At 37.1% G+C, this 23,313-nt stretch overlaps 1 protein-coding gene across 15 annotated transcripts in view; it reads left to right on the top strand.

Annotated features, from left to right (window-relative positions):
* The first annotated feature begins 19,477 nt into the window (after positions 1–19,477).
* Positions 19,478–23,313, top strand: part of ncam1a (neural cell adhesion molecule 1a) — a 258,543-nt gene continuing 254,707 nt past the window's right edge. For 5 of the 15 annotated variants that reach the window (XM_046867287.1, XM_046867279.1, XM_046867282.1 and 2 more), the window contains exon 1: positions 19,478–19,752. In XM_046867287.1, coding sequence (XP_046723243.1) covers positions 19,701–19,752 — 52 coding nt within the window. In that variant the 5' untranslated portion in view covers positions 19,478–19,700. The remainder of the gene's footprint in view (positions 19,753–23,313) is intronic. The other 10 variants (XM_046867286.1, XM_046867280.1, XM_046867285.1 and 7 more) reach the window with 5 other exon arrangements.

Here is a 23,313-nt window from a genome sequence, read left to right as displayed (position 1 = left end):
AGAAGGGTTCTGATTAGAGCCAGGATAGCCCTTAACTATTCATTCCAAAATAAATGTTTCTTCATCAATGGAGAAAGACTTCCAGAAACCTTTAGATTTCTTTGGTTGTTCCTCTTATCAAGCTGAAAAAAATTATGTATCTATAATAAGTGTTTTCTCTTCAAAAGGTTTCCAATTAGAACCTTAAGAAAATGTAATTCTATAATAAATCATTAAAAGTTCCTAAAGGTGTTTTATAAGCTGAAAATAGAGGAAAGTGGGGAGCAATACAGTGCAATGAAAGGCTTTAACACCCTACAGTTTCTGTGTATAATGAAATTCTCTTAACATCCAAAGAACCCCTGAACAAACTTTCTTAGTTAAAGAATTTCACTTTTGCAAAATATGGGCAAATGCATTACAAAATAAATAAAAAAATAACAATTTTATGTTAATATATATGTTGTACATTCAAAATTAAATTTATTTTCTGTCCTCTACTAGCCACAACAACCCCCCAACCCCACCCAATTCTCTCTCTCTCTCTCTCTCTCTAGATACACAATCATAAATATCCATTAGCCTGTTAGTTCAAAAATGTTGAAGATGGCAGTTGGTGATATTCCAAAGGAATCTAGCTACCCTGGTAACTTGCCTGAGCACCAATTAAAAAACTTCACGGCTGACTTAATGTGCTTCAGAGAAAGCATGTTTTAGCCAGATCCCTCATGGTGAGTAGCAGTAATTTGATTGGAAAGTTCTAGCCAATGGCTGGGAATTGCCAATAACTGAGATGATAAGGGGAAAAAAGCACACATTGAAAGCTAATATAGAATATGTCAATCATGTCTGATATTGCGTGATCACCACAGGCTTCACATGCCAAGACTAAACCATATAGTGTGCTAAAATGAGATCTAGAGATATTAAGGTATCCTGATTATAACTTTAGGGTTAGCTTTATTGTACAGCCAAAAAATCTCATGCTTGCCATATGCGATTGTGGGAAAACTAAATTATACACCCACTTATTGTGGGTTTAGCATGTTACACATGCATTGGTAAACCCTATGAAACCTTCAGAGAGCATTGTTAACCATCAAAATAAACAAAACTAGTCATAATACAATCAACATATGCTTAGAAGCAAATTTCAACTTTGTGACATAGAAATGGAATCACACATCCTGGTTGTACTTTTGGGGAAAAAATAGAATGAAATTTAATATAACTTCTATTAAGGGACATGAGGAAACCATATAGTAATTTTGTTCTGGAACAAAGTGAACTGAAATTTTGCTCAGCTACAGACAGAGTGTGGAGTCAGCTCCTTGGCATGTATAGATGTGCTCCAAACTCCGACTGGGATTACACTCCTTTCTGATGAAGGGGAGTACTGGGACATGGAACCTGAGACGTCATCTGGAGAAGGAGGTGGAGAAGGGAGGGTGTAAAGCATCTCTTGCCTTTCTTTGGATCCTGACAGCTCCTTGACAAGGACCAGCTGCTTAGAGCTGCCTCATAATGCTTAAAGCTACTGTTCCACTACACTGACGCTCAGAACCTTTCAGTGGTTTATCATTTTATTAAGCAAATGCTTTGTGCTCTGACCCTTCTACAGTCTAACTGATCTGTTTAAATGAAACTCATAATTCAAGCTCACATACTTTAAAAATAAAGGTGCCTCAAAATCAATGCCATAGACAGTGAGTCCATGGTTCTTTGTAATTGTACCTTTTCTGTTTACATAATAAAGCAAAGAATCCCCAAGAATCATTCCATATAATCCTTTTTTTTTCCAGTTCTCTGTGGGACCAACAAAGAATCTATTAATCTAAAAGCTTTTTAACAAAAATAAATTTTTATGGCTTTTTTGATGTTGTTTTTCATGTGTACTTATCACACATAAATGTTATACTGTGGGGAAATACGAAAATTAAGACACCTTTGCAGTAGCCATGTTGCAGTCTCTCTTTCTTTCTTTCTTGCTTTCTTTCTTTCTCTCTCTCTCTTTCTCTCTCTCTCTCTCTCTCTCTCTTTCTCTCTCCAAACTTCTTTCTATCAATCTACCTGCATGACTCTCACTCTCTTTCTGCCTTTCTAATAATAATTCCTTATCCTTTTAGCTACTTGTCACTTTGTCACTTCATCTACATTAAAAAAATGAAGGTCAATCTGAAAATCTCAAGAACTTTAAATGTATTCTCAAGTGTAGTTGCAAAAACCATCAAATGCTATGATGAAACAGCCTTTCATGAGGAACGTCATAGGAAAAGAAGACCTTACCAGGAAAGGAGGACTAAAAGCTACCTCTGCTACAGAGGATATGTTTTTTATAAATACCAGCCTCAGAAACCACCGATTTACAGCACCTCAGTTTAGAGCCCATGTAAATGTGTCAAGTGGCATATTTCAACATCCACTGTCCATAGAAGACTGATTGAGTCAGGCCTTCATGGTACACAACAGCATAGAAACCATTACTTCAGAAGAACAACAAACAGAAGAGACTTACTTGAGCCAAAAACTACAAGAAATGAACATTAGATCAGTGGAAAACTGTTCTTTGTTCTGATCAGTCTAAATTTATATTTTTGGTTCTAACCTCTTTGTCTTTGTTAGATGTACCCAGGGTAAACAGACAATTCTTGAATAAGCTCACTCTGAAGCTTGGAGGTGGAGTTGTGATGGTATGGAGGTGCTATGCTGGTGAAACTGTTGGTAACTTAGTCACAATTAAGGGCACTGTAAACCAGCATGGCTACCACAGAATTTTGAAGTGTCATGTCATCCAATCTGTTTTGCACTTAGCGGGACCATCTTTTGTTAATCAACAGGACAATGACCTCAAACACACCTCTAGGTTATGTAAAAGCTATTTGTCCAAAGAGGAAAGTGATGAAGTGCTGCATCAGATGATCAGGTTCCCACAATTACCTGATCAAAATCCAGTTGAGGTGACCTGGGATGATTTGGACAGAAGAGTGAAGGAAAAGCAGCCAACAAGCACTTAACACCTCTGGAAATTCCTTTAGAATGCCAATAGTATGCAGAGCTTTTGACTAGAAGTGTATGTCCTGTCATGTATTTTCCTGCCCTGGCCTTTCCCCTCATATTCTCCCCCTAGCCAATTGTGAGTATTTGTTAGATGTTAGTATGTTGAAGATAACAGTTAGGGCTTTTCTAATTCAAGAGTATGTAGCTGCCCTGTTACTTAGCATGAGAAACAGCCAGAGATAAGCATATTGCATATTGCTCTCAGCAATAAGCATATCAGCATATTGCACTCAGGAAATTTTGGTTTCTTTGATATCTGTTTTTTATTAATATTTATACGAGATAATAAATACACTAAAATTCTAGCAAGAGAATGACATTATACAATTATACAACAGTTTTACCTTAAATGATCACAGGAACTAGCTTGCTTAGACGGTGTTCATTAAATGTAACAACAACGGGATAAAAACTATCTATGTAACCTGCCATTCCTAGGTTAATAAATAGATTTACTATTGAAAAATAGCCAAAATGTGTACGTAATTCTTTTACCCATATATAAAGTACAGTATTGGATACTATGAGAGAGTCTATGCATATATTACTATGACTTTCTGCTGAGATTTTTGTTTCCTGTGCTCCAGAGAAGGCACTTGTTTTGCTGCTCACAAGAAATTCATGATATTATCTTGTGTGATCTTTGTTCTCATTTGGTGATAGCATTAACAGTAAAATTCACATCAAGCCCGATGTAATACATTTCCTTTTTTCTGAGTGGAACACCAATCTGTCAGATGGCCTCAAATTTAATTTCCTGCTTACTGAGAAGCAAAGGCGCCAGATACCGAAGTGAACCTGAGATTGAGAGTTAATTTATGGGTTATGTAAAAAAAAAAGCTCATTCCCAGTGCAGGACAGTTCTTTCTGCAAATTACATTCACTATAGGTGATTAATTTCTCTCCTGTTCACAAGCCAGCACGGTTTCTCAAAGCTCCTGCTTTCATTTTTCATATTTTCCCTGTCTTTTTTCATTCTCTCATTAATATGCATTCATTACAAGAGCTCTCGAGACAAATTACAAGACAATTACATGTTCATATAATAATTCTAAAACATACACTGCATCACAGATGTATGCCTTATAGCACTATTAGTGTCAAAGTATATAACACATGCAGTATTTAATTGGCGATGCAGGTTTTTGTTTTTAGTATCCTATGATTATGAATATCGTTGATTGACACCTGCAAATGTTTAGCTCCAATGAATCATTGCATGTATATGATGAGCTTTTTCTTTGCCATTTGGCAGTTTAATAGATATGAATCTCTATTTATTTAACATGCCACACCAAAGCTTTTTTTTTCTTTACTCTGTAAATAAACTTTGAAATATGGCAGCGCACTGAAACTTAAACAAGGAGTGAACTTGTGAACCTGAACATTTCCGAAATAGAGTAAAGCAGCACATTTACATTAACAGTATTTGGCAGATGCTTTTATGTACTGCAAGTTTGTGAGCTCAGAAAATAGTGTATTATGCTTCTTTCAGCTTGACAACAATCTAAAGATAAGAAGCTATTAAAAAAAGAGGCAGTGCTGAAACGTGAGAAATTCATGATTGTTTTGTTTTTTACATGTGATTAGTGTTTAATTAAGTGCTTATAAAGGATGTGCAGGTCATAATTATAAGTCAAATTAAATGCCACTAAAGTCTAAATATCTTTCTGAGAAGAATCTAAGAGAATAACATACAGTTCATGATTATAGCAATGCTACTTGACCATTTGCAAAGTTCCTTGTAATACAGTAAGTAAAAAGTGCAGATATTTTAATAATGGTGAAAATATAAAAAAAAAAAAGCACAAAGAAACAAAACATAAATTGAACAAGTACATGAACAAAACATTCTAACCTGAACAGGACCACAGCAATGACAACCATGAAGTACAAAAATGAGTCAGTGGGTGTGGTGTGAGGCAACACTTTATGCAAGTGCTAATTAACAGATAACATGATTCTGATGCAGAGTCATGTGACCAGAAATGTGCCAGTGCAGTGACTTATATGAAATACAGCCAAGTGGCAAAACTGTGACACAGTTAGTGTAGGTTCATGTTTCATTTTTTTTACTTTGTTATTCCGTTATTCAAAATAAAAAAATACCCCAATGGTCATGCAAATCTAAACGTAAATATGGCATTTTCACAGACACCTTTTATACATAGAATTATCTTTTTAATACAACCGGGTAGTTGTGGGTTGAGGGTCTTGGTTAAGGGCCCAACAGTGGCAGCTACATGTTGTTGGGATTTGAACTTTTGGACCTTTTGATTCAATGTTTTATCCACTAAGCGATCACCTTCCATACTGCACGAAATAATGTACACTTTCTAAATGAGCATCTTATCTGGAACCATCACACCCATATATGAGTTTCCCCCCAAACTGTTGACTGTCCCAAAGTATTAAATTTAAGTTGACAGAGACCTGATCTGAACTCCACTGAATCCTTAGGCATTATTTGGACACCAACTGCTCTCTGGCCTTCTCATCCAACATCAGTGTCTAACCTCTCTAATGCTCTTTCAGCTGAAAGAGCACAAATTCAAAAAGCCACATTTCAAAATCCAGAGACAAGTCTTCCTAGAGCTTATTATAACAGCAAAGCAAGGACTAAATCTAAAATGGGATGTTTAAAATGTGCACATGGGTATGATGACCAGGTGTTCACAAATCTCTGAAAATATAATGCATTAATATCAACACCAGACTTGATTTATACAGGAATCACCATAAAACCCACTGGGCAGTGGATAAAAGGTCTAAAATGAATTCTGCATGAAAGACTGCTTCAAGATCTTATAAATATCCATACAATCTTGTTAGATATTTAAAAAAAGACTCTCATTTTTGGGGCTAAACAGAGTTTAAAATGCAAAAACTTTACTTTTGCATGCAGATAAGAAAGCAATTTTAGATCTGGTGCGTCAGCATTTACTGTATAGTAGAAAATATCTAAATCTGACCTTGTGAAGGGTTTTCTCAGGTCTCCACACATATGTTTTAAGTCTGCCAGATTGCTTGGCAAACCTTTGCACATTCTTTTTCACATATTTGTGTAAACTTTGCCAGATGTAATAACTGCCTTTTTTTAAAAAAAAACAGATTTAAACAAGATGGCGATTCTTGCTTTTTTTTTTTTGTATTTTAAAAATGTGTTTTTATAGATTTTTGGCTTTTATTGTGTATAACAGTATACCTGTTATTCTTATATTGCTAAAATTTACATTGTTAGCATACGGTTTTTATATACTAGATACAGATCTCAGTACATGCTCGCAGGGTTAGGGTTTGCTTACAGTATCTGTAGTAGAGTATGCTGAAATGTAAAAAAAACAAGAACCTGTCCACAGGTATATTAATATTTCTGGAACTGTAGCCTAACCATAAGATGGCATATTTGTAAATACAACAATCAGAATTAACATTAAGACCACTGACAGATGAAATTAATAATAATGATAATTTTGTTGCATTGATGCATATTAAAGTGTAAGCTATTTAATGCAATGTCTATTTTGAAACAGTGAGTTTTGGAAGTTGATGTGTTGGAAAGAAATAAAATAGGCAAAAGAGCAATTCTGAGAAGGGCAAAACTGTGATGGCTAGATAACTGCGTTAGAGCATCTCTAATTACTAATGGGTTCTCTATATGGATTCCAAGGCAGGGCAACCAGTGAACCAGTAAAGGGTCAGGCCCTCTCAAGGCTCACTGACTCACATATAAAGTGAAGACTGAAGCAAAAAAAAAAAAAAACTGAAAAAGTTCATGCTGGCTGTGATAGACAAACAAAACAGATCTAAAATACTTACATAAGCACTGTAGTGCAGATGATAATTTGTTGTGAACGTCTCTAGGTTACGTATGTTATTCATACCCTGAGGGAATGAAAGTGAAGGAAGTGCTCGCAGGGATGCAGGGAGTGTGGCCTGAAGATGCAGCGTCTTGTTGCCTCAGGGAACCAGGGTTACCTAAGGAGCCTAGAGGCGTTCCCTTTCCGAAACTCGCGCTGCGTCAACAACATCCAATGCCGCCAGACTAACCAATCATAGTCTGTAAATAAGTGCTGACCTACACACCATGTAGTGAGCAGGCACCACTTTGTGGCATACTACCTCCTCGTGGAGGGAGCTCTGCAATAGTTTATACGACCTCAGGGGTCACAGCCACTGACACAGCATCCATGCCTCTGTAAGAAGGCCCTTCCTGGGAGGAATCGCCTAGGGAGGCTGTTCGAGAAGGTTTTCCAGGCTGGCGAACAATGGCTGGCCTAGACAGCACAGGGCTACTAGGAGGATGTAATTCTCTCCAGAACTTTTGGAAGCAGCGCGGCAGGATAAAAAGCGTACAAGCGGAGCCTTGGCCATGCCTGTACCATGGTTTCCAGCCTAAGAGGGATGTGTGTGTAAGGGAGAACCAGAGGGGACAGCGGGACATCTCTTGAGTCGCAAACAGGTTTACTTGTGCTCTGTAAAATCTTCTCCATATTTGCTAAACCACTTCCAGGTGGAGCCTCCATTCCCTGGACCTTGGCCCTTGCCTTGAAAGGACATCTCCTTGATTAAACCACCCTGGGATGAGAGGTCTGAGAGGAAATGCTTTAACACTTGAAGCATGGCCAGCATGGCTCTGTAACAGGAACCCGGGATATCTCAACATGTCTAAGACCCGTATGGCTCCGGACATTTGTAAGCTCCGGCCCAAGACGCAAACCTTACAAACTTCCTGTGTGAAGGAAGGATGGAAACGTGAAAATAAGCATCCTTTAGATCTAGTATGACAAACCAGTCCACGGACCTGTTTCAGGGTGAGCATCTTGAACCTGAGTCTCAATAAAGAGTGATTTAGCTGATGTAGACATACAATGGGACACAACCCCCTATCCTTCTTGAGAACTATGAAGTACCAGCAGTAGAACCCGAACTCTTTGTAGAACCACCTCGATACCCTGTTTGCTCAAGAGAGTTTCTACTTCTTGTTCTATAACCAGAGCCTGCATGGGCCCCACCAGACTGGTACACACCCCATTAAACTGGGGCGGACGAGATCCAAACTGAATCATATAGCCTCTCTCTACAGTGCGCAGGACCCACCGAGACATGTCCAGCAGTCATTTCATGCTTCCAGACTCTTAAGGAAATCTGACCTCTGGTGTGCCTAGAGCCAGGGCTAGGGTCACATTTAAAACGACTCATTAATAATACCAAGAACATGCGCAATGATTAGTAAGGAAGGGGGAAAACAATATAAAATGACAGTTACAAGATTAATATGCATGAACTAATGATGAGGTGAATCTACTGCTTAAGCTTACACATGATGAGAGTGATATTCTAAAATTAGGTACCCAAAATTTTTTTGTATGTTCAAACAGCAAAAATCAGGAACAGTAAAGCACATTCTGGTGCCTCCAAACAAAATAATAATAAAAAACATTACCAAATAAGAAATTACAGCCCTAATATTACCATGGTATGCATTCATGTTCATGTGCGCATTTGTAACACACATAAAACAACCATAAGGCTGCACAGATATTGTTCCAAAGCTTTATTTTGATCTAAAATACTATTTTTGTGTTTATAAGAAAGAATGGAGAGAGCTATATTTTTCGAGAAATATCTGTATACGTGTGGGTGTGGTCTGAGGAAAACACGCATGCATATGATTGGCAAAGAAATAGCATCAGATGGTTCTGATTTCAACAAACCGCACTGCTACAAGTGAAAAATTGCTGCCCCTTTGTCTCCACCCATAATTCATTCTAATTACAGTGCTGTCACAGACGGTTACTTATCGGCAGAGTGAAAGCTTACTATTGCTGTTTCCTTTTGTCCCATGCCAACTGGCCACTTCTACACGTATTGCCATTAGATTTTTTTTAACCTTTACTTACTCACCCTCTGTGCTGATATCCATCTGACAGGTAATTAGTTTATAAAGAGCTTAATTTGAGAAACAAGCTTGTGCCATTTTCCCATAAAATGAGATTTAATTGGGAAAAATCATCAATGCTCAGTTTTGCAGAGTAATTGCTCGGCTTTGAGACGTTTAAAGGATTCGTGTGCAAGTCAGTCACAGTATGAGCGTCATTAGTTTAGAGCTTCATGCATGTATTCGGAGGCTTTCTGAGACATGGCACTGGGTACATTCAACATCTCAGAAGACAGGAAGGAAATGCTTCATGCTCTTTTCATATTCATTTTTATATTTTTTTTAACAGTCAGTTCTTTATGGTTAATGGCTAAAATGAAAGACCAGAGTGTGAAGCAGTGAGTTCATGCACTCTTTTCTTACTGTACTACGAATAATCACAAATATTTTTATAGTCATATTCTAAGGAAGTATATAAAAAGGTGCAGGTGTGTTTTTTTAATAAACTGTAAATATATCATTCTTGAGTACACGGCTCAGAATCATTTCAAGGTAAGAATATCTAAATATGCTGTGAATGCTTTGCACTAATGCATTCGTTCTGTCCCATTTTAGGGCAAATTAGCCTTGACTTCTCCCAGGTTAGAAAAGTACAAAAATGCAATACAATTTTGAATATAATTTCACTGTGAGACAATTACTTGTTCTATATGTATTTATTACATTTAATGTATTCAAATTAGAATCGAGCTCCCTCCCAGTCCTTTGATATTGTGATTAAAATAAAATGGGTAAATTAATCATGAAAATGAAGTTGAAATGTGACCAAGGTGCATATTTCATGCTGTTCCAGTTTTATTACAATTTCTTTCTTCATTTATCTTCATTGGGTTATATATCTAGACCCTGCACCCTTTTTGCATTTGCATATTATGAATCCAAAAAAAAGAATGAAGCGGAACTGCACAGTGGTGTAGCATGTAGCGCTGCCATCTCATAGCTGCCAAATTCAATCCCTACAGTAGCTTGGGTAACTGTCTGTATGGAGCTTCAACTGTTCTCAATGTGTCTGTATGGGTTTCCTCCAGCCTCCCAAAAAATGCCAGAATATTGATTGGGGACTTGCATGAAAATTGCATGTAGGCGTGAATATGTAAATAGATAGTACCCTATGATGGAATGTTGCCCCTTTCCAGGGTGTATTCTTGCTTCATTCCCATTGTTTAGAGGATTCATTCAGTGCATCCTAATGGCTCTGGATCCCCCTATGACCCTGTCTAGGAAAAAGTGGTTACTAAATATGAATGATTGATGAATTAACTATAAATGATGCAGTTCTCGGTTCTAAGAGATCCATGTACTGTAGATAAGAAGTTACGAAATGAAACTTGATGCGACCGCAATTGATGCACTTGCAGTCAATTATATTAGGCTTTATAAAATAAAAAGCTCAGAAACTGCCTACTAATGTCAACCTGCAGAAAATGAAAAGCTGATGTTAAGCGGTGAAAATAATCTATGGTCAACAACTGAGCAGGTTCACTAATGAGGATATTGTGTTAATAAAATCATTTTGTTATATTTAATATTATGATAATAGTTAAATAGTCAAGTCAAGTCATGTCAAGTTTATTTCTATAGCGCTTTTCACAACAGACATTGTCTCAAAGCAGCTTTACAGAATTTAACAGTTGAGGTGAATGGTTTGCATTTATCCCTGATGAGCAAGCCTGTGGCAAGAAAAAACTCCCTTAGATGTTATGAGGAAGAAACCGTGAGAGGAACCAGACTCAAAAGAGGAACCCATCCTCATTTGGGTGACATCAAGAGTGTGATTATAAATCTTTAAACAACTTAGAACACTGGAGAGTGAGAACTAACATGAGCAGTGGAATGTAAGATTATGAATAATGTTTTTTTCTACAGTCTTTTACAGTCATTTGTGGTTATAAAACTAGGAGCTACTGAGCAACTTATAAAATAGCTCAACATTTGCGATCATCATAGATCCAACACCAGCTTCTCCATACCAAAGCCTTTAAACACTCAAGGAGGTCCAGTGTCCAAACTCCTCATGAAGTGGGATCCAACTGGATCCAAATAGTCTGGACATCTTTAATATTGCAGTGGTGGTGTAAGCCACAGAATATGCTACTTTGTAAAAAGGTGTGCAATTACACTACATACAAATCATCCTAATGGTCGACTGTGGCTACTATAAAATTACGTGAAAGAAGCATATTGTTTAAGGGGGTTTGTTTTTGGATGTGCAAATTTGTACACTATATGAACCAAATCAGGGATCTGTACAGGCCATCTGAGTTCTTCCTCACAAGCATTGCCATAGTTTATGTTTTTTGAAGCTTGCTTTTTTGCTGGAACATGACAAAAGCCCACATATAAGTGATGTTGAACTGTTTACATATCTTATGCTTTAGAATATATGTGCTCTCGTCTGTATGGCAGAGTTGTGTTACTGAAACATCACATTTGACATAAATTAGCATAGTAAAACACATAAAGGGAGGGTTTCTCTTGAAGGAAGTTGAATTAATACGTTGTGACAATAATAATTTTGTAACCTCATACTAGAAGGCACACAAACCATGAAGTGATTTTTTACCTGAAATTAGTACATGTACATTTCTCAAACTTCTCTTTTCTGCATATGCTTTTGGTTTTAAAAGTTTTTGTCCTGTGACCCTCATTTCCGAATGTCTGAAATAAAAAACACCTATGCACCTTTAATTTTTTTTTTTACAATTCACAATTCAGAGAAGCAAGTTTTGCTGTGCACATGGTGCCAAAGCTAAGTGTTTAGGCTTTACACCAATTTTATGCATAACATATTGTCATGTTTTTCATAGAGGATGCCATCTTCTTACACCTGAAAATCCACACAACCTATTTAGTATATTTGGCACTTGGGTATGATGAGATGTAAGTTTGCTAAGATTGTTTTAAATTTGATCTTGATGTTCTGAATGTGAGGGTCCTTGAATAATAAAAAAAAGACTAATGATTTCTTCAAGAAAATTTGTAAATAAAACATTGTATGAAATATTAAAAAATGTAAAACTTCTTCCAGACCTTTTTACTCCTCTATTTCTTTTTGTGTAAACACCTAGGCAGTCTTGACCTTCAGTGACTGACTCATAGAAACAATTAATAATAACTCTATAATAAAGCACTGTGTTTATTTGCTGTAATCAGGAGTCTCCTTGCTGCCTGACACAATGACTAAGATGTCATCTTAAACCTCTGATAACCAGATTCTGATAAGGTTTAAGATAAGTCATCATCTCTTATGACGTGTAAACGGTAATGTGCTGATAACACAGGCATCTCTTTTACACAGAGTATCTTTCATGTATAGAGATTAATATAAAGCAACTAAAGACCAAATCATACTTATAATAGTTATAGTTTTTTGGTATTCTGTATAACTACATACTTGGAGATGCAATATTTAATATTTAAGTTTAAAATCTAATATTAACAATCTGCAAGATGATTATTTTTTTTTTTTTTTAGGATAAAAGCAGGTGAATCGTTCACGTCTTCTGTAAAACCGTAATAATTTTACTTTTTTAATCAAAGCCATCACAAAACATTTTCAAGGAGACATTTTCTCCATTTCATGTTGATACAGATTATTAAAATAAAGCAAGGAAGTTTCGTGTTCCACCAGCCACCTTCATTAGTGCTCTAAAGAGTAACACATTACTACAATATGCCTATTTATGCTAACATGTACATTAATGTAATTAGATAATTACTTGACCTTATTTGATTAATTGTTGGCACTTGCTATCTTAGGGCACACAGTTACCTGTAGCGAGCCTTATTAGTTGTGAGAGATGAAGAACTTTGGAAGGAGGTCATCATTCATTAACAGCTCCTCATCAGTGTGTGCTTGCTGACTGTGGGCCAGTGAAACCTCCCCTGCAGGTGCTGCAAACACACTCCAGCTGGCTTGTTTAAGGACCAGTAGAAATTAGCAATCTATGCAGAACAAACAAGATCCAAGGTGGAATGGGATGAAACATTATCAAATTTGATCACAATCTCATGTATCTGGTTTACAAAAATCAAAAATGTTTTGCTGTGCACACGGTGCCTGAACAAAGTTTTGTACATAACATATGGCAATGGTTTTTTTTATGCCAAATGTACTTTCACCTGAAAATTGAAGCAAGCAGCTTACTTCAATTGACACTTGGTTAGGTTTATATGCTCGTGATGGAAAATAAATCCTGCTTTTCACAGTTTGGTTAAATCTGTCTGTCTGTCCGTCCGTCCGTCCGTCCGTCCGTCCGTCCGTCTGTCTGTCTGTCTATCTATCTATCTATCTATCTATCTATCTATCTATCTATCTATCTATTGTATAGGATAGTATTAACAGATCTACAAGAAAAAATGTTATATGGATATGGAAGTAATTAACAGCAATTAAAACTAAATGTGTATTGGGATGTTTGATGTGGCCAATTGTCCACAAACTTGTGTATGCATATATATATATATATATATAGAGAGAGAGAGAGAGAGAGAGAGAGAGAGAGAGAGAGAGAGAGAGAGAGAGAGAGAGAGAGAGAGAGAGATAATAATAAATATTTATTAAGAGAGAGAGAAAGAGATTTTGTGTGCATGCAATTCATACGCCTCTGGATCCTTACTAATAATGAAACTGTTGGTGTTAATTAATTGTGCCATTTTTCATTATATTATATTTAACATGATCTTCAGTTTTTAAAATTCACCTCATGCGTGGCTCATTTAGGTGACTAAGGTAATTAGCAAAAGTTTAGTAAAGTTTAGTTTAGTTATAAAAGCTGTCGCACTGTGTAGGTAACTTTAACTGTACTGTATATTAATAAGTTTCCAAATTAGCAATAAGGAAAACATTCAAACATGATTTAAGGAGTGTGATGATTGAATTAGGCTAAATGAGTAGCTATAGGGTTATTTTTCATTTACATGTATATGGCATTTGGCAGATTCTTTTATCCAAAGCAAATATCACAAGTGCTTGGAAGTCTTCATCAATACCTTCTTCCTGATTCTGGTTCCTGGGTTCACTAAGTCACAGACTAAGAATAGTAACAGTAAAATATTATCTGTAGGCAAGGAAGCACACCACCTTTTTTTCTTATTTAGTATTTACTTTACACAGAATACTTAAGTGTTCTGGAAGAGGTAGGTCTTTGGATGTCGTTTGAAGACTGCTAATGACATAGCTGTTAGCACACCTAGGGAAAGTTCATTTTACCACAAAGGTGCCAGAACAGAAAAGTGTGTTAAAACATGCCTTTCTTGTACCCTGAGAGGTGGTGGGATCACTCAAGCAGTGATGGAGGATTGGAGGGAGTGTGGTGTAGTGGAGGGTGAGATAAGTGCTTTGAGGTGCTGAGCCATTTTTGGCATTGTAGGTAAGAATAAAAGTTTTAATTCTGGTTTGGGAAGTAACAGGAAGCCAGCGAAGGGAGTGTAACAATGGGGTGGTATGGGAGAAATAAGAAAGGATGAAAACAAGTCATGTAGCAACATTCTGAATCAATTGCACAAGTCGAATGTCCTTCAGAGACAGACCTTCCAAAAGCAAGTTTTCATAGTTCAGTCTGATAAGAGACTGAAAGTGTACTTGAATGGGCTGTGTGGATTAAAAATGGTGAAATCCTTCTAATATTGTAAAGGAAAAGCATTTTAATGTAGTAATGTAGCTTCTGTGAAAAACAAAGCCAAATCTTGACACCAAATGTGCTTTGACTGATGTAGAAAAATTTCAGCTACATGAAAAATGGTGTATTTTTTATAATCTGGGCAAAACTATGGTTGTAAGGATGCAGTAGTTCAGTCAGTCAGTCATTAATACAAACGATGATTCATCTGACTGAATAATAGACAATCCTGTTCTAACACTATTTTGAAAGCACCTGAAATGGTTTCATTTTGTCTCAGTATTATCTATACACAACTATACAAATATTTCAGCTTTGCCATCATAAATATCATATACCCTGTTACACTCAGATATAAAAGCTACATTTTACAGCTTTGTCAGTACATGAAATAAACTGATCACAGGCTTGGAGGAGCGTGGAAGAAAATTCTTTCTTTCAATGTTTGGTGAAAAGGCACAACAACATCCAATTAATCTTGATCATGAATTCTCTCATGCAGGCCCATACAGACTGTCGTGTCATTACGATGCACTGTGTTTTATTTTTTATTCTTGCACAGTGCATTTAAATGTGTCTGAATGTGTGTTCTTTGAAATTAAATAATCAAACAAACATCTTATGTTTTAGGTTAAACCTATTTGTTTTTAGTGACTCAGTGTTTGGTAGCGTTGATTGCCTTACAGCTTCAGGGTCAATGGCTAGATCCTAGACTTGGGCTACTTCTACCTCCGAAAAACATGCTGGAAGCAGCAGGACTTTGTTTTCTGCAAAGAAAATAGATGACAGTATAGTACTTCTATTATAAATGTCAAAATAGTGATGTTAATATTATTCCATTTTGATACAACATACTTTAATTGCCATTCAAACCTATTTGTTTCAGCTTTTACCTTATTTATGAGTTCACAATACTTCTGGTGCTGTCAGTATTTTGATGAATAGCAACATTCACTTTCAATAAAATCTTCTGTAACTGTAATTATTGATGTTCAGTAAGTGTGAAACAGCAGCCATGCTATATTCCAAGCACCAAAGCAACTGGCTTCATTTCTCTTCATTTTCCTTAAACAAACAGTTAATTTGTCTACAATAGAAGACAAGGGATATGTATTTATACAGACAGGTGGCAAATTAATGGAACAACTGGTGGCTTTGTTATGCTGTCGAGAATTTATTTATTTTGCTAGATTGGGTTGACTTTACTCGTCCCCTTAAAGTGAAGTGCAACTGCAAATCAATATAAAAGTCTTCTGCCTAATAACTTTTTTCTATGGTAAAATAAGTCTATTCTAACAGGAGTGGTGTCTGGCAGTGTGACTCTGCCCCTACCCACAGGGCTTACTGAATTCATATTTGATGGGTATGAAATTTATGTGTCTCATATGCAGTGACAATCATACGCTGTCACACTCATCAAATCGTAACCTAACTGAACACCTAAGGGAGATTTTGGCAAGACAAATGAGACATCATCATCAATACTACAGCTGAGGGAAAATCTTTTGGTGGAAAGAATGCTGTTCATTCCACCAGTAAAGTTCCAGAGACTTGTACAATCTGTGCCAAGGTGCAAAGACACTGTTCAGGTGGTTCATGGTGACACAGCACTATACTAAAATAATTAATGTTGGTTTTTCTTTCAAATGAGTAATCATCTACATATAATCATATATATATATATATATGTATATGTATATATATATATATATATATATATATATATATATATATATATATATATATATATATATGTATATATATATATATATATATATATATATATATATATATATATATATATATATATATATATATATATATATGTGTGTGTGTGTGTGTGTATATATATATGTGTGTGTGTGTGTGTGTGTGTGTGCATGAAAATCATTTCTTCATACTGCTAATGCTGAGCATTAACTTTGGGCCATAAAATATAAATAAGGAGAATCTAATACAGAATATGCAAACCTAACAAATTAGCCGGTGGTCAAATTCAAAGGAATTTCTCAGGAGTGGATAGGAGGTTCAATAGACAACTGGCTGAGTGTATAGCACCATTTTAATGTCTATTTTCAAGCTTTGGAGAAAGCCTATTTAGCTTTAGAAAAATATATAAATGTCATGAAAGAAATGTCATTAAATTGCACTGAAATGCCATAAAGCCTGTTTGAAAGCTAAAATAAATCTTACTGCAGGCGTAAAAAAATCTGTATACAAAAAGAAGTCGCCCACCCAACTACTAATGGAACAATAATTGACTATTTTACATGGTTAATTAAGGGATAAAACATAATGCTGCATACTATAATAGGAAAAAAAAATCAATGATGGAGTGACATGAAGCATCTAGATGAGACGCAGTCTTAATCTTGCCAGTCTAAAGACTATTATTTAACAGGACATTCCAGAGGTTTTATTACTCCGTTACTACAGCGATTTGGCAAAGATTTGTTCATATGTTAATAAATGACACATTGTGCTTTATAAGTTTTAAAAGTTAAATTTAGTTATTTCCACATATCATTTGAATAATCACAGCGATGCCATATACAATCACTCTCTTGGCAATCGTTCCCATCATTATTTTTAGCTGCATATAATGTAGATCAGCCATAATATATCATTTGTAAGTTTCAGTCCATGAACTTTTTCCATTTTTTTTGTCATGAATCTTTCCCATTGCATGCCATGTTCCTCTCCGCTTCCACCCAATGAACCTTTCCTATTCCACATATTTTACTCTCTGCCATCTAATTTCTTACCTCCTTCCCTTCCACTTCAACACTATGGCCTGAACCTCTCCAACCATCATGTGCTTCTTCTCATCCACAGCATGTCCCTTTGATTTTTAACATCATATCTTATTCACTTTCCAATGTATGTCCTCTCCTTACTATATAACCCACTACTGTGAGCTGCTCTCAGTATCACTATGACAAAGCAGGTTGAACAATTTAACAATGTTGTGGTAAAAATGGTTCTAAGGACAGTACTTTTTCCCCTTTGACTTCTTTCTACTTTGAAGGTTAGTGATAATAGACATACTATATAATACACAATATAATCACATTATGATGTTAAGCCATAGGAGATGGATAACGATGATGGCAGTTTTACAAGGTGGGTGATTTTTGTCATTATCCTTTACAGCATTTATAATGACAGGAGTTGGTGTTACTCCCGGTGGAATTATTTATTTTATTATTTCCAGCTCCTTCTGAAAGCATGCATGTGAGATACTTATTCTTGAAAAGCACATCCAGTTTTAAACTACATTGGTTTGATGAAAAACCATCTGGTCCCCAGTAAGCACTACAGACATCAGAACAAGTATTCCTTTTTATAATTGTGGAACTGAAACAATATGATTACAGTTCTGTTGTGTATATGTGTTTATGTTTTCTCACTTTTCTCATCTAATCAGTGGGTGTTTTGTATGTCCTGTTCTTGATAAAGAAAAATGCTAGTATACTGGGAAAAAGATACCTTGCCATTTATTACACTTTGCATAAAACTGGTGAATATACATTGTCAACAACGTTAACTTTGTTGCTTTGGTGCCAAATCATTGTATAGAAATAGACCATATCTTGCATGTTGAACTGCATTAGTGATATATCAGATTTACTTCCCGAAGATTTATGCTTTAAGACCTAATTTAATTTGACCAATAATTAATCATGCCCATATCAGTGACAACACATTGAAAATGATAGTGAACATGGAGAAAGCCACTTTTCCTTTAAATCATTAATCAACTCAGGACCCATGTACCTTGTTTTAAATGTCAACTATTTAAAAAAATTATATGCTTTCAAGGGGAATTTATAAAAGGTAGTTTAAAAGGGTGCTTTTAATTTGCTTAGTAAATGTGAGTTTTTGATCATTGGGTAGTGCTGCCAAATCACAGCTCCAGGGGTGACACCAGCTCCCGTGTAAATGTGTTGACCTTGGAAATCGGGCATTTTAGCCAACTTTGGAGCTCCATTTACTGCTACAATTTTTGTGGCTGACCTTAGTGGGATTTCAGGGTATTGCACTCAAACCTCACTGTAAACAAAGAGCATTAAAAGTAGCTACTGTACTTCTACTAGTTCTACTTAAGATTGTTATAAATGACATTTGTAAAGCGGTGCACTTAAAATGTTTGCATATAGATTTTTCTATGCTCCTATTTTTTTCTGTTGCGATTGAAAACCATTTCACATGTGATGTATGTAGATTTAAATCATTTTAGTCAAGATCTTTATCGAAAATTCATGCATTTACCTTTTAGAAGACAGCATCTACTAATGATTTATTGATGCTCCTCTGGGTTTACTAAGTTCCTCTCAGGTTCTGGGTAAAGTTTTTCTAGAAACACCACTCTTTGTGTGTGTGTGTTGTGCAATGTACTGGCATCCAACCAAGAACATATTGCCCTCACAACCAGTGTTCCGGGCTCCTGGTCCATCTCCTGATCCACCGTGACCCTGACCAGGATAAAGCAATTTTGTCTCTTCAGACAAGTTTACGAAACTTCAATAACACACTATACAATCACTGTGTTGTGTTATAAAATACCTAGACCGAGCTTTCATTAGTGGCAGGAATGTTTCTTTTATGAAAAAGAAAGGTAAATTTTATTACTCAAATATTTGGACAATTGTTTCATAAACACCAAAATCCCCACCCCACCCCACAAACACCTCATTTTCTCTGACACACTAACAACTCGTGGCTCGTTTTCTTCTCTAACCGTGGAGGCCCCCTTTTCTTTATAATTCGAATTACCCGCTGCCATCTGGCGCACGTGAGAGCGCGCACTACTTTTCTTTCCCGGCTCCTTAATCCAGTGAATCGGGACGGGGGGGATGATACACTGCGCACAGGCGCATTGATTCCGGTAAAGGAGGTGCTGTGGCTCTCGCGCTCCGCTCGCTCTCATTGCTCAGATCCCGCTCTACTCCAGCGCGTTCCTCTTCCAGCAGGAGCCGTTTCATTCCTCTGCCCACTTTATTCCAATAACCGACACGCGGCCAGGAAGCATCGCGCTAAGGTCTTGAAAATACGAACCGAGCTCAGTGCATTCTTCAGAATCCTCACGGAGAGACATTGCAATGCTTAAAACACGGGATCTCATCTGGACCGTGCTGCTTTTTGGACATGCAGGTAAAGATGCGAATGATTTATTTGTATTTTTTTAAGCATGCTTTTTAACTTTTCATCTTCTGCACGCATCATTTTGGTCCTGATGCGGTTAATACTTGCTTCCAGCCCACTCCATGCATGGACTCTGGAGCACCTGGTTTTCAATAAGTTCTGAAAAGGATTTATGTCCATCATACATTATATGTATGGAAACAGCGTCTCGTGCTATTTGGGTTTTTGCTGGGTTTTGATTGAGCATCGGTGTAGGCAGATGATTGCACATAATGGATTCAGTCGCACTGAGTTGATCCACGTACTCATATTTGATCCAGTACCAGGCCCGTGTGATCCATCTCGAGATGATCCCCCGGGTAGCTTCTGATTGTTTCTGGATGTGGAACAGTGGCGGGTTGCGATGATGATGCACGAAGATGAAGATAGGGTTAAAAGAACAGTGCACGTCGTGGAAGTGTGTCTCTGATAGTAAACAAGTTAACGTTGACTCGCGCGTCTTCTTGTGCGTGATGGTACCGAGCGCGCGCGTTTTGTCTTTAGTGCACGGGGAATTCATCTGCAATTAGAGTTTAAAAAACAAAAAAAATAAATGGTGGGATTTGTCTGGGGTTTAAGAGCATGACCTGGTGCTCTATTCCTTCTGGAGCAAACCTTTGATTTGTGCAGGTATTCTGGTGAACTACTGTGCAGTTATAAAGCCTTGCGCACGCGCTGGGCTCATGCACGTGCCACAATCACTAAGTAAATTAACCTTTAGAAGTAACTGTAAATGGAAGTGCAGTATGGACCCAGTGTTGAAAAGTTACATCCTTGGTGATATTTTAAAAAAATATGCAAAAACAAACAAACAAGCAAAAAACAAAACAAAAAAAATCACATTGTGCGACATTTCAAAGTTTTCATTCAGTATTACATTTCGGGCAACGTGAAAGCGCGCGCGCTTGCGCTGAGTTGCACGAGCTCGTGTTTTGGAGGGGAGGCAAAAGGGAATGGTACAGCCTCTCTCTCTCTCTCTCTCTCTCACTCCACACACTCGCACACCATCTTTCATTCTCTCCGCCCTCTGATGTCTTTCTCTCTTTCTGTAGGCATCCCTCTTTCCACATCTCTTCTCCTCACCCCTCTTTCACTTCATTTTTGCCTCCATCTATCCTGTATCACCTCTCTCCTCTATTTCTCTGAATCAACTTCTACCTCTTTCTGCACCTTCATCTATGTGCAGTTTCTCACTCTCTCTTTTCTTTCTCCATGCCTTTTAATCACTTCCATTTTTCTTTTTCTTCTAATGCTCATCTCTTTCTCTCCACTTTTCTTTATCACATTTGCATCTCACTCCATTTCCATCTATACACATATTTATTTGTCTATAATTGTCTTTAATTGTGTCCCTCACCTTTTGCCTTGTTATTTTTCCCTTCTTTTACCTTTTCTGCCTCAGTGCCCCCTTCGCTTTCGCTTTCCCTCTTTATGCTTTCCCCAGTTTCATTGTCCCTCCCTCTCCTGCTCTGTCTATCACCCTCCCGTTCTTTCTGTGCCACTCATTTTTGCTCCATCACTCTCTGGTTGTGTCCTTTAGGTCACCCCTCTAACCCCCACTTTATTTCACAATCTCTCTATTTCTCTGCTTTCTGTCTTTCTCAGTCTCTTTTCCCCCCTTATTTTTTCCCTTGCAGTTTTCCCCTTGTCTTCTCTTTTGTGCTCTTCGCAGTGTTTTCTTCTTTCTTTCAGTGTTTTTTTTTTTATTTTCCCCCACTGTGTGTTTCTTCTCCTGCCCCCATCCAATTTTCCGCATTCCCCCTTTCTCTGTCTGGGTACGGCTCTAGTTTTAAGAAGCATTTGTTTGAGTAATTGCTCAGGAATATGGTGCTTTTCTACAGTAAGGTGACTGTTGAGCACACTTGCACCTGTCAGTCTCTTTCACTCTCCCTCCATTTTTCTTGCACGCCGATTCCCTTGCTTCAGCACCGTGGGGGGTTGGCATGTTAATGTTGAATTGCAGCTGCTTTTGTGTGTCTTGGTGTGAAACAGACAGTAGGCGGGAAACAGTGACCAGACATGGACAGAAAGACAGTTCGTCTGAGACAATGATGCACCCTAAACAGTAGTAAACATCGCTTAAAATACGGAGGAGACTGCAATCATCCAATCTCCTTCTTAAGTGTTTAGTCTGCAGCCTGACCTCAGGAGAAAAGCAAAGTTTTAGATGAGTCAACAGCCAAGAAAAAAGAGAAAGAAATATCAAGCAGGGAGAAAAGTCTTGAAATTGTTCACATCTGGAACTCAAACGTCTGTGGTGAGTTCAAAGGCGCTATGAAAACACAAACTGCCTATTTTTTGCAAGGAGGAAACTGTGGAATGAAAGAAAGAAATAGGGGAAATAGGTCTAACCAGAGAAAATTATACCCCACTCTGTATTTTCTTTAGAATTCTATGACTTGTCCAGAAATGTGACAAATTCAGGTGAGTTTAAAAAAAACAACATTTGAGGAAAAAAAATTACAACTGTAATAAAAGAAGGAAAATGATTATTAGCTTAATTTTTGCAATCAGATATTGTATGTTCATTAAAGGCTTCTGATTGTGGAACACTATGATGTTGCTTTGCGTGGTCACTTGGACTCCTTCAGTGCATCACTTTAGCATAGTGACATATATACAGTTTTATTAATTATACCCTCAGGCCCCCCTCCCCCCACCCTGTTACCCTTTTACCCCCTTACTCAATCCATAAGCCCATTCATTATAGTCTTTAAGTGTTCTCTGGTAATTTATATTTAGTCATGTACAGGCTAGTTAAGTCACATGAAATATCTGCCATTGCACCATGAAGAACTGTCTGCCCTCTTTTGTTTACATGAGCTAACGGATGCCATTGACTGGCTAGCGACAGCCTGATTGACCAGCGAAAGAGGAATCCCATCCTCCCCTAGCTAGAGCAAAATCTTGAAGAAAAAAAACAGCATTACCTCTAAGGATCCCATGGAAAAAAGAACATATAATCTGATTAAGGAGATTAAATGTAGTTTATTAGGGTTGAATACAATTTCACATTGTATTAACATCTTGTATTTAAAGGCTGACAAGAATTTCATCCCGCTAGACCGATCCTGTTTAATAAATCTTTAAAAGAAACATCCTGATGCTAATCATAAAAGAAAAAAGAATTGTCCAATCATTCGAATGTGTACAAGAGGAAAATGAACAGATAGCCTGCTCGATACAACTGCAATCGGGGTGACGTGAGCAATGATTGTCTTCAGCAGATTCATTATCTTGTCTGATTTTATCTTTTTTAGTTAATGGCATAAGGGGAAATCATCCACTGTGACAATCTACATACCTGTGAATTGGAATGTGAATATGTGCTATGGAAGCTTCATGTCCTGCCTCATCTGGCTGTTACTAATGCATTAGTTTGGGCAGTTTGCTGATTTTATGCTGGGACACATTATTCACGCTCCTTTCCAGCCCTCTGTTGCTAAATAAAGCCCGTTGATGTAGCCAGAATTTTTCACTAAGGATTTATATTATATTATGGTACACTCATTTACAATACCTACTTCTGAT

Source organism: Silurus meridionalis, chromosome 15 (assembly GCF_014805685.1).
Source record: "Silurus meridionalis isolate SWU-2019-XX chromosome 15, ASM1480568v1, whole genome shotgun sequence".
NCBI classification, from domain to species: domain Eukaryota; kingdom Metazoa; phylum Chordata; class Actinopteri; order Siluriformes; family Siluridae; genus Silurus; species Silurus meridionalis.
The sequence above is the reverse complement of the archived record's forward strand: the minus strand, read 5'-3'. Positions and strand labels throughout refer to the sequence as shown.